We start from the raw sequence: 13,114 nt of genomic DNA, 5'->3' as shown, positions 1-13,114 counted from the left end.
TGAATAAATTCATTCCCGTTAAAATGCGCAACGATGATCAAGCGAAAGTTTATTTCCGTAAATCTGGAAAATAAAAGATATATGAGCTTAAATGGATTGTATCATCTGTTTCATTGTACGCGCTTCAGACATTGCGTGCGTAACGAGCCCGGAATATAATTAATGTAACTAAAAGTAAGCTAATTATATTAATTGTAGAACTGTAAGAAGCGCGATATAACAATGCGCGATTTAATCCGATTATAAATTCTCTCGAATAAGTTAGGATGACCTTTGCAGCAAATCTCCGCGGTAAATTTCACGAGTGCCGTTAAAAAGTTGACTAGCATTAAACTCGGAGAGCTGCAGAGGCGATATTGAAAATTATAGCAGCTTTACAGAGCATGAATATTGTTCCGAAGTTGGCTTTCATAATTGTTATACGATATATTGTAAAATCGATAAAGAAATAAAACTGGTTTTAAAATTGTGTCCGGATTGGAATTGTATACGCGTGAACTTCGGCGCGCGAAATTTCGGAGCTGCGCGGAACAAAGTCCTCAAGGGAATGGCAGAAAAATGTCGTCGAGAATACGAGAGTCGGGAAAGCGTCGTTGAGTATCGCCGTCAAGCGCGCGTAAGGTATAAAAGATTGCATCGCGGAAAACTATACGATTGCTCTGGCACGATTCGTCGTACGACGTTTCCCATTCGGTATATTTTCCGCCAGTGACGTAGCCAAGATTTACGAAGATGAACTTCCCGTAGATGAACTTAAAGAAGAAGTTCACCTCACCCATCATTTCAAACAACGTCGATCTCTGTCGCCGTCCTTCTCTCCGGCTCTTTTTTTAGTTCTTCCGTTTCTTATTTTTCCTGTCATTTTATCTACTATTTTTCATTTTTTTTATTTTTTTCCTTTTCCTCTTTCATTTTTCCTTTTTCGCTTTTTCTTTTCTACGTCCTTTTTTTTATCTTCTTTACTTTTACGTATTTTTATTTTATTCCCCCCTTTTCGTTTCGGAATCTTTGGTTACGCCCGCGCCATTGCTTTTTCGCTCGCCCATTTTGAAGCTTTTCCAGCACTTTACAGTTTTATTGCACGCTCCATTTAAAGCCTGTCGCTGTGCTGCGTTACATCGCTCGTTATATATAGATCGAACTTCTTTCGGTGGACGGTAATTATCGATGTGAACGGCGTGCACGGTGTTTGTATTGGAACTAATTTAATGACTCGTATCCGCTAAATCGAACTTTGGCTTAGGGGGGGGGGCCTTTAAGCTTATCTGAAATAAAATAATTTGTCGAATGCGAACGGGGCATGCGGCGGCGACATACCTTTCGAGATTCGGTGCACGTGTATCAAATGCACTGATATGAGGCAGCAATCCATCAAAAGGGACTTATCGCGATGTCATACGTGAGCATATTTCTTGTTCGATTTATCACAGAGCTGTGACAAATGAGTGGCACAGGGAAGAAGTTACGATGTGATTGCGAAATTGTGCATTTCCAGAGATCGGCCGATACACCAATGGGTACACACGTTAAACCGTGAAATCGAGTTAATTCAGAAAATGGAACAATTATCGCCCGCTCGTTATACGAAATAGAGTACGCGTGCAGCGGTTTAATGTTTCCTCTGTTTACGCAACCGCATAATTTGGCATATGCAGACCGAACCAAGATATCAAGAGTTTATAGATATTGTAGCAATAATTTAAGAAAAAAATTGCGGAGAAATCTTTTATCTTTACATGTATTTTCCAATAAAAATCTAGCAACAATTTAAGGGAAAAAATTGCAGATAAATCTTTTATCTTCATATATATTTTCCAATAAAAATGTAGCCATAATTTAAGAAAAAAATTGCGAAGAAATCTTTTATCTCTATATGTATTTTCCAATAAAATGTAGCAATGACTTAAAAAAAAAAAAAATTGTGAAGAAATTTTTTATCTTCATATATATTTTCCAATAAAAATCTAGCAATGATTTAAGAAAAAAACTGCGATGAAATCTTTTATCTTCAAGAAGCATATCTTATCATCCAAGTCTATTCTGTTATTTACGATAATTTTTTCGACATTTTAATTATTTTCCAACAATTTTTATTACGTGTTTTTTTTTCAAAATTTAATATCGGATAATCATTTTTCATTATGTTTCATAATACTTGTTATCAAAGAAGATATGTCTATTCTGCATAGCGTACTACCTTGTGTGCTTGTGCAATTTCTATTTACTGCAAACAGATTTCTCTCCTACGTCTTTAAATGCCATGCAGGAATGAGTGCATCGTTCTACGTCCCGTTTAGACCCGGGAAAATAATTTGTACAGTGCAGTCCCTTTTGTCATTGTGAGTCACGCGATGTTTCTCCGTCAGTACTTCAACAATAAAACATCACCGACGCGTCCGCGTCGTGGTCGGTCGCGATGGTAGAATAAACACGTATGTTTTGCTTTATTCGAACAATTCTACGTTGAAACGTTTTTTTTTTTTTAAATCAAGCTGACCTCGTCTGGAAGGCGTGAGACCGGAAGGTACCGCATGTTTATTGAGCGCACAGGACGATCGGCCCGTTGTGCATTCGTTACAAATGGACCCCTTGTAAACTTCCGTAGAAACACAACAATATCTCGGAATGGAACCAACTTCGACAAGAGAAAGGACTAAATTAAATGTAAACTCGGCGCGTAGCAGCTCGTAGACTTGGATGATAAGGCGCGTCGCCATATCGTTGATGTGTATCAAAAATGTTGCGCATGCGATGAGAGACCTAGCGAGACAGAGATAGAGAGAGAGAGAGAGAGAGATAGAGAGAGAGGGAGAGATATGGCAAAAATGCGGATGCATTCTTTCTAAAAATATCGTAGTAAAGAGGACTTGAGCGACGGCGTTTAAAAATATTTTCCAAGCGCTTCTTTGTAAGCAATAACGTATAACTCGTAACGTGTTACGTTGCAAGAAGGTTGCAGCGCAATTTTCCAAACAATAAAAGGTTATACTCCTAGAATAATAGGCTATAGATAGATAGAAAAATAAGATAATGTTAATCTTCATAAATGGTCGCGAAGGAAATTTCTTACACGATCGAGCTTTAATTACACTTTTTGTACATAAAACGAGTTATAAATTGCAATTTTATCGCAATCTCTTTCGTTTTGCTAACGCGATCTAATTTAATTTCAAAATTGCTAAAACGCCGAGCTAATGGCATTCAAGATCGACAGATTCCCTGGAAACGCTTACCCCATAATCCGTGCAACCCTCCACCTACCTTGTAACTTCGGCGATACCCCCAGCAATGGTTGCATGGTCATTACAAGCCGTATTAACAATTACAAGCTCTCTTCGCTGAATTATGCAAGAAGTTACATCCCCGCACACGATAACTGCGTCACGTGAAAGCGTCGTGTAGAACATCCCGTTCGTTCTCGTGAACAACTAACTACCTACCTTGCTCGTACCAAGTTGACAGTACACTATTGTAAGCCGGAAGTAGCCGTTAAATTATGCAATAGGATATGTATTCAGGTGTGCAGAGAGAGAGAGGATCACTTCGAGCGAGATTTCAGATCGAAGACAAACTTGCATGCTATCGTGTACATGGAGCGTTAATGGAACCAGTTATTCTATATAGTTTTACTCTTTACGCATTCACTGATCACCGCAGCTGTTTAACGCGAAATAGTTAATGGCGAAAAGTTGGTGTATGATACAAAGGGGCGATATCAAAATGAACCTAACAAATAAAATTATAAAGCGAATACATATAATTCGATGGTGATTACATTCCAACGAGTGCGCAAAATATATTATAACGCGTGTAATGTTTGTATAATGTATTTGTGTTTGCATCGTGCCGATCCATTAATAAATTCCTGCAAACACTTTGTAAATTTATAAGCCATGTTGTTAATGATAAAATTTAATATTCAATTAATTAAGAAAACAAAAATATTTAATTTTTTAAATAAAACTTTTAATATACTTATTTTATTAATTACTATTTGCAAAATTAAATATTATCCAAAAGTGTTATTTTTATAATTTATTATATATTTGCATATAAAAATTTGTATGGAAATAACTGTAATGATTTTATTTCGTAATATACACGCAAGATACAATTTTCATTTCCAGATGTATACACGGAGAAAATTTATTGTTATATTTTACCCTTAAATTCACTTCAAACTTAGGACAACTTGATAACCAAGGAATTTTTAAAATATACAATACAAAGATTTTTTACAAACAACGTGGTAAAAATTACCAAGCAGATTAGAAAATTTTGAAAAATTAATGAAATTTCCTAGATATATTTTAGTAAAATTAATCAAACGTATTTTACATTTTAATGTAATAGATCTTAATATTTTTTATTATGGTGAATCAGGTGAATATTAATCAGAATAGCTCGTATAAAATTCTTGGTGGTACATGTTATCCCACAACTACACCATGATTTCAGGGTAAATTTAATTAAGAGAAAATTCTCTCCCTGTAGAATTCCTTCTCTATTCTGCTTTTTCTAATTATTTCTGCTGTGTAATGCAATTAAAAACTATGAGTCATTAACTTTTCTGTAGCGTATTGATTGAAGAAACTTATTTCCCAAAATTTTTGGAAAGCTTATTGTATAGTCATTCGATGGAATGTAACCATTTTTTTTTGAAGGATGCCCACAAATAACAGTAATTTCCAAACAATGTATCACTATAGAGCTACTTACAACATAATAATATAACATGCATTCTACCCAATTACAAAGAGCTATGTGTTTCGTAAATCGAAAAACGCATTCAATCCTTCGCAAATTAGTAGCTTTTTTTCATTATATAGCGTTTATATGCGTGCAGATCTAATAAAGCCCAATGCCGGTAAATTAAGACCGATTTTTTAACTAAAACAACTTAAATAGAAAACGCAGTGTGCTGCGGTTTGTACTTACTGTTCGCGTTCCTCCAGATGGACCACCCGAGTACTGTCTGTGTTTTGTTTAGCAAGTCCAAATTAAAAAGTAGAGCAGAAACGAATCAGTTTCGTGTTAGTGAAAACTACTGAACAAACGCATGCTTGGCTGCCATAACGTTACAACTGTTATTAATTATGGACAAACCTTATGTGAATACTTTTTCGAAAATAATTTGTAAAAAGTAAAATAATTTTTTTTAAATATAAATTTACATATTATAAAATTACTAAAAATGCATAATTTTCAAAGTAAATTTAATATTATATATTCTACATTGTGATGGAAATGTTTTAAATAATTAAAACGTATGTGTTAAAAATATTAACCAAATGTCATTTGAAATAAATAAATGTCCAAGCACTGAGGAACAGCGTAGCAATTAATATAATAACATTATAATAATATATTATTATCCCGTACATATACTAATTCTGTTGAATTCTACATGGCCGTTGAATGTTTGGTTTGCAAAAGTTATATTGTTAAAATTACATGCAATTAATTAAAATAATCGCGGAAAAGTTGGAAATGAAATGAAAAAAAACTCCAGCAATTGATTAGTACTGCGGATGCAAATATATACTCTTTGCAATTATTATAGCACGATTAACTTTAAGGTAGTCGTCTCGTCAGGGCATGTATTAGATAAAGTTTTCGATTTTGGATTTTATATCAAATTATATGATCAGCTTTGCAGTCGATTTTTTCTGTGGCTCCTTACCGACTATTTACTCTAGAAAATCGATCTCGAAAGTCACAAATTTTGCATTACTTCATACAGACGGCCAGAAAAAGAAGGCTCTATCACGGTTTCAATCACATATTTTTCGCATTTTTTGATTAGATGAAGTGAGAAAAAACATTGCTTTTTGTACATTAGATTTCGAAGAATCCGATGCAACCATAAAATATATAGTTTACCGGAGATTTCGCTGCTAATTTTTTAGTTTATTTTAGTGAAAATGCGGTAATCGAGCAGACATTTTTTGGTCGAGGTAAGGTTGGGAAGACTTGGCAAGCCGCTGGCTAATCACTGTAGTTGCAGGTTATGAGGCTCGTCTTTCTTAGCCGAATTGGATAGTAATTGACACCCCTGTCATGCGTTTTGAAACCCTTTCTCAGTAATTGTCAAAATTCAATCGAAAAGGAGATGTAACCTCACTTGTAACCTTTCTCGACGACTCGCACGATCAGCCGATCAAAACGGAGTCAAATGAGAAAAATCACATAATTTGGAAAAAGTAACATACTTTGGCACGTATGAAATTTTACACCATAATTCATAAAATTATTTTTCCCTTAGCAAAAATTGCCCGAAATATATTTCTGAACGTGAAAACCTACAAACAGTCACATGACTAGCACGTAGCGAGACGCCTACCTTAAGTGGTAACTGTACTGAGAAAGGCACTGAAAATAGGTTCCGTTATTCTCTCTAATTGACGTTACTCTTACTGTTTTTGAATATGTATCATAAATTTAATTCGTGAAGTAATATTTATAGCGAACAAGAATATATTGCTTGATAAGTGTATAAGAACTTTGTACGTATATCGATCGTCGTCAATTAATGCTTATTCTTACACGCGGTAATATATATTTGAAATCATCAATAATGACTAACATCTTGTTGTACCAAAGAGTTCAGACTAATCTGTGTTGCTAGTTCAAATTTAGCGATTTGGTGTTATTATGGTACGGTTTCATTTATAACAGAGAATCATTGTTGCTTATTGTTAGATTATTAGATTGATGTTATATATTATTCTCTTCTCTATTAAAATGATACGTGTAAAATCATATAAGGTCTCTTCGGAAACCAATAAGTATTCATCAGTAATCACGTATTAATTTAAAATAAATTTAACTTGTGATTTGAAAAAGTTCTTTAATTTGATTCATTTCCCAGACAGACTAAATTTATATTAAAATATTTTCTATCTATTTTTCCTATGTCAATTATTACAAAATTAGATTCAATATATAAAAAAAATTATATATATATCAATTAATTTAATTTGCGGTCTTATGTTTAAAATATTTTTGAATTATTTTAATGAAAATTAATATCAACATGCCGTAATGTAGTATTGTTATAATTTATGTTTTAAATTACATTGATAAGAAAAGAAAATTATTAAACTCAAATTAACATCAACGTTATAGCAGCGTAGCATGTGTTTCTTCTTAATTGTTCATATATATTTCCATCTAAATGGAAATTTTACGTTGTTTAACTACTTTATACAGAAATATCAAATAGTGAGCATGCTTTTATTCTATTTAGCATAAACTATATAAGGTAATATAATATTGTATACAATGTGTAATCTACATTTGTTTGCGCGGAATGGGTTAACAGAACTTTGTCAAGAAAAAAACATTTTTTTTTAATAATATACTCTTTCTGTGAATATGTAAATATCACATGAATAAGTCAATTTTATGTTTTGCGTCATGTGATTGAAATAATTTAGATATATACTTACGATTACACGTGATTCGAGCCATTATTTGTTACCATTATTAAAGAAGCTTCATCAAATCGAATTAAATTGTTACAAAAATATAAGGCGAACACAAATAATCAGTTAATAACTTTAAAAACTCAAAAAAGATAATTGGCGTGTTAACTACATGGGAAAATACTTTTTGCATTAATAAAGACAATATACTAAGAATGTGAAAATAACACAGAGATAATATTACAATACGTTTTACTGGTGGGAATAAAAAGATATATCGTCAAGGGGTACGGAAGAAACATCATTATTGTTTGAAATGTTATTTTCTGTGTCTAATTGTAATTATCGATTTAGGATAACTAATATATTTTAAGATAAAGATATATTGATATCCACGTTTTGTTATGTGCCATTTTGGATATATGTATATACAGATGTAAAACACCTGATATATATACATATATCTCTCTTATTAGATTGTCATAATGTAACTATAACGGTTATAGGCTGTTGGATCGGATTTCTTCAAAGTCTTATCAAAAATGTATTTCGAATGCAAATATAACACAGACTCGGATCTTATTTGAAATATTCCATTTCTCGAGAATGCAATAAAATAAGTTATTCTCATGTGACAAAATTTAAAAATTGCACTATTCTCGAGCTCATCAAAATAACTATATAAATTATCAATTCGTCATGAAAAGGACTCAAAGAAATCTCATTTTTTACGATCTATGTCATGCAAATCGCTGCGATGAGCGAACGATCGCAGATAACGACATAATATATTAGAGATAACTTACATTTCATTTCGCTGTGTTTCCGTCGGCACACGATGTAAATGGTCACGCCGATTAGTATTAGGACTAGTATCATGATCACCGTCACTACGATAATAATCAGTAGCAGGTTACCCTCCAATTGATGCCACCAAGGTATATGACCTGTAACGCGATAGGTTGTAATGTACAATAATCGATAATGACATGTAAACACATGAGATAATGATGCATGAATGTCATTTCCATTGTTTCTACCAAGATACGAAACCTACTAAAAGCGATACAATAAGCAACAAAAAATAATACATTTAATTTATTTGTATGACAACTTTTGCTGTAGATAAATATATCAAGTATCGCTAAAACTCCAAAAAAATGTCTAAAATTGTGCATTGAAATAAAAGGATACTAAAAAGATACTTGAAAAGGATGGTATGTATTGCATTTTAAATTCATATAGCTGGTCTATAGAAGAATTTGTTGTTTGCGTTATGATAAGATGCAACATTTTACAAAATATTTTAATTTTTATTGTATTTATTTGCGTAGCGCACTTGTTTATTGCGATATCTTTTATTAGGTTTAAACCGTAATTAATTATTTTTATTACGTTCAAAACTGTAATTAAATTTTTGTTAAAAATGAGAAAATAAGAAAAACAGATCGTATATTGCCGCAATATATTGGATACTAAATAATAATTACATACACACGCACAGATAGTAATTACATATAAAATATAACAAAATTTGGAGTGATATAGGCACAACTTACTTTTAGTTCCATGGTGGGCTGTAAAGCGATAAATTCTTCTAAATATTTGTAATTTACAGATAAAAAATTATTACCTTATTACAAGTTAAAAGAATAATTATGTAAATGTGTTGCAAATTCATCCTTAAAAATATTAAATAGTTATTGAATATAATATGAATAAAGAAATATTCATATTACAAAACAGTTGTAGTTTTAATTTATATGAGATATCTCTCTATATGAGATTATATTAATTATATTAACCCAATTAAGAATTTAATCGATTGTACTGGCAATGATTATAATCGTCGTGACAAATCGTCACCGCGTTTCGACCAAGGATTCTGGTTATTCTAAAATTGATGTAATTTTAGATGGTTACTTAATTAAATAATTAAAGTTATTGCGAAAAATATTACCTCAGCCAGGGTTCGAACCTGGAATCTTCCTCATTTCGTGACGGGTGTCGATCACGATTACAATCATTGCCAGTACAGTCGATTAAATTGTTAATTGGGTTAATTTATTGACTGGCGAAGTAAATGTTACTTATTCGGTTTAATTATATTAATTTTATTGTAGATATTTTAAAATTTAAATTGCACTCCGTTATTATAAAGATTTGATTCGATTTGATTGTATATATGTACATGTGCATAAAATTCATTCTTATAACATACAGTAGGTAATTTTGTTTTTTGTAGTTTCAACAACTTTTCGATCATACGTAAACAATTTCTGTGCACAATTGCTACAAAAAAGTTTTTGTATTATATTGAGATTATTTTTTTTCGTATATTTTTTCACATTTTTATCGATATAAAAAAATTATTTCGGAACGCGACGATGTTTTCTAATAATCCAAAAATATCTCGAAAAGTTTTGCTGCTATTTTTGCAGATGTATGCGCGATATCAGCAAATCAATAAAAAAGTTCGTTGTACCAACCTGGTATGTCACGTTCACACGCCACGGAGTGACCGATTGTGTTGTTCGCCACGCACACGTATGTCCGGAAGTTAGTGACTGAGATATCGAGGGGCATGTAACTTCTTCCGTTTCGCTTTTCCGCGACCTGCTCCAGCGTGTCGTTTTCGTTCTTCAATGACCAAGTGAAATCCGTCTCTTTCGGATTGGCAACGGCTGAACAAACGACGTAATCCTTGCCCTCGAATCGTTCTTTCTCTATGTGGCATTCCGGTTTAACTGCATGGAAAATATGGCATCATCGTTACATGTTGGAAACGAGAAGTGAAAAATTTGAGATTATTTTTTTAAAGGATGTATGATTAATAACGGTATTTTAAGGAAAACGTAAAAATCTGAACTTTCACATTACAAAAAAATAGTCCAGGTTTAGACAGATGAGAAAGCAAGATTAAATATTCTTTTATACGTCTCTTTTTATAAACTGCACGAATGTAGAAGTGCGAGACTTTTTTGATTATTCGTTTGAAAGTCTAAAGACGCAGTGGAACGTACATTGCACATTCATGATCATGGAGATATTCAAGAAGCCATGACGATTCGACGCCTCGCAGTAGTAAGTGCCGTTACTGCGCCGTGGTACTGGCATTTTCAAGTCAAACACGTGGCCTTCCATAATAGTATCAGTGGATCCTTCGCGGAACCATCGAAAGTTCGCTTTTGGTCGCGCCGTCGCGTTGCACTCAACTGTCTCCGGTATCGTGTCCACTGTCACATTGATTATCTTCCTCGATATTGTGATATCCTCTGGAGGGACTTGAATAAAAAATTAAATTTAATTATTTATATATATAAATACAAAAAGTCTGCGCGATATAATTTTAAATTGAAAAAATAAACTTTTATTTAATTGTGTATTTTTTTCTCCTAATTTACAAAAATGTTTCTTATGTGCTTGAAATAACTTTACAGAAACTCGTCCGCATTTTATATTTGCAATAAATATATTAAAAATTAAGTAACATTAAGTTAAACGTCTTTTATACTTGTATAACATTATGTACAGAAAATTCTTTTACGACGTGTGGAACGAGATCTTTGTTCTTTTCGTAATCTCGTTAAACAAATGGACCATTATATAAAATCGAATATAAGCAAGTAGAGATATCGCCGCGCAAAAAAAAAGAAAGATTCGAATGAAACGTACACTCGACGTGAAAGTGAGTACTACTCTCCACGCCCGCGCCGATCTCGTTGCTGCTGCTTTTGCAGGTGAATTTGACGTTGTCCTCGGTACGGTCGAGCTGACCGTTCGGCCAGACCGTCAGATTCCATACGAGGGTCGATTGGATGCTCTCGAAGTCGTTGGTCCTTGGGTCGGGCGGATGATAAACGTTCGACACGTAGTATCGATTCGTTTTCGAGAAGTCTATGGGAATGTCATCCCTCAGCCAGGAAATATTGCAGATCGGGGCGCATTCGACCCAACACATGATGCTCACGTTGGGCGAGTTGTAGACGTAGCCGCGATACGAGTGTAGCGTCTTAATGAACGTCGGGGCCGCTAATGAGAAATGATAACTCTCAGTTAAAGTATAATGGGATTTGTCATTCAATAATTATGAGAAATGTCGAACGATCTGTTACATAGCGTACAGAAATAGAAGAGCACCGTTTGTTATAAAAAGTTAATGTTTACGTCAGATTGAGAGAATGGACATATGCTATATTAGGCAGTGTCTGAATAAAATTTAATTAACAGATGAGAAAATACCTAGCTTGTGTAATGTATAAAATTATCCAGAGTTTCTTCCAGAACTCCTAAATTTAATTTTGACTAAAATAGACATTTTTAGTGTATAAGCAAAGTAAACTAAATTATTTGAATCCGTAAATATGTTATTGTTTGTCGGGTTTTAAAATGTCTCGCCATGAAACTCAATAATTGCTGGATACGGTTTTAGACGCATTGACATATGTCACTCACCAGATACATCGATAAACGTTGTGGCTGGCTCTCCGTCACCGGCTTTGTTGTAAGCCAGACACGTGAAATTCGCCTCGGTTTCCAAATTAACTGACTCGATGAAGAGCTTGGCTTCATTCTCGTCTGGAAGTCGGTGCCAGCCGCGCAGCCACTTGAAGCCCGACACCCTCGGTCGGCCGGGATCCAAAACGAAGCAAGTGATGGATAACGCTTGTTTCTTCACTACTTGCCGCGGTTCATACGTTATCGACGCCGGGCCGGGCTTATCTGCGGAAATGTTTTCAGGGAGATGCAGAGAGTGCGAGGGAGAAACTGGTATAAACGTGTTAAATACAATCCAATTACTGTAATAAGATATCATATACATGTACAAGATAAAGTTTCGCAATCGATAATTTATCGTTACCGCTTCAATAATTAGTGCCGAGTATATAAATAATCGCTTTTACAACATGTTATTTGATAATATGTTACAAATTCGAGGCCCGAAAGTATTACTTATAATATCATATTATTCATAAATGTCTATTAATAATTTATATGTAAAATCAAAATATTGAATATACGGTAATTATTCATATAATTTCTGTTCGTCACTGCAAAAAACGTATACAAAATTCGAAACACGCGTATAATGGACATAACGTGTTATAGCTGGAAATGTAATAGGTGTCACCAGTTTCTCTTCCATCACCGCGTAACACGAGTGAGTGACACGTGACAGAGGACTTACAATAAACTATGACAGGTGTGCTCGGAGAGACCGGTCCCCAGCCAGCCTCGTTTTTCCCCTCGCAGGAGTAGTTGCCGTGGAAAGTGCGGCCGACAGATTCCAGCAGCAGCTTGCTGGGGTCGATGTCACAGAACGCCGACGATTCCTCGGAGCTGGTTGTCATGGCAGTGCTGTTCCTCGAGCAGTCCGGAAGTTCTTTCAATAGATCTCCGTCCAAATACCAACGGACGGCTGTCAGTATCGCCGGATTACCGGCGTCGACCTCGCACGTTAACGAAACGTTTTGACGATCCGCCTCGTTCACAGGTATATCCGGATCCATTATCACTTCCACCACCGGCTTATCTACATGATAAAACGGGATATATACGCATCCGCGCCGGTATATAAATCTCGTGTGCGAGTTCGAAAGTACATACGTCGCGCGCCAAACTCCTCTCTCCAAACTTTATTTCCCGATGTAATCGCATAGCTTTCAATGAAGCTGTCGTTTTCTAAT

At 34.3% G+C, this 13,114-nt stretch overlaps 1 protein-coding gene across 13 annotated transcripts in view; it reads right to left on the bottom strand.

The window, feature by feature from the left end:
* Nrm (neuromusculin) overlaps positions 1–13,114 on the bottom strand; it is a 162,274-nt gene that overhangs the window by 16,466 nt on the left and 132,694 nt on the right. For 10 of the 13 annotated variants that reach the window (XR_013259109.1, XR_013259110.1, XM_077420258.1 and 7 more), the window contains exons 10-17: positions 12,616–12,960; positions 11,883–12,149; positions 11,103–11,459; positions 10,451–10,711; positions 9,917–10,174; positions 8,987–9,004; positions 8,234–8,374; positions 4,939–4,975 (exon numbers count right to left, since the gene is read on the bottom strand). Coding sequence is in view for 11 of the 13 variants with exons in the window: in XM_077420258.1 (XP_077276384.1) it covers positions 4,939–4,975; positions 8,234–8,374; positions 8,987–9,004; positions 9,917–10,174; positions 10,451–10,711; positions 11,103–11,459; positions 11,883–12,149; positions 12,616–12,960 (1,684 nt within the window). In the remaining 2 variants the exon portion in view is untranslated. The remainder of the gene's footprint in view (positions 1–4,938; positions 4,976–8,233; positions 8,375–8,986; positions 9,005–9,916; positions 10,175–10,450; positions 10,712–11,102; positions 11,460–11,882; positions 12,150–12,615; positions 12,961–13,114) is intronic. The other 3 variants (XM_077420263.1, XM_077420268.1, XM_077420262.1) reach the window with 2 other exon arrangements.

Source organism: Temnothorax americanus, unplaced genomic scaffold (genome assembly GCF_048541705.1).
Source record: "Temnothorax americanus isolate GAGA-0224 unplaced genomic scaffold, ASM4854170v1 Scaffold6, whole genome shotgun sequence".
Taxonomy (NCBI): domain Eukaryota; kingdom Metazoa; phylum Arthropoda; class Insecta; order Hymenoptera; family Formicidae; genus Temnothorax; species Temnothorax americanus.
This window is presented reverse-complemented; position numbering and strand designations above follow the sequence as displayed.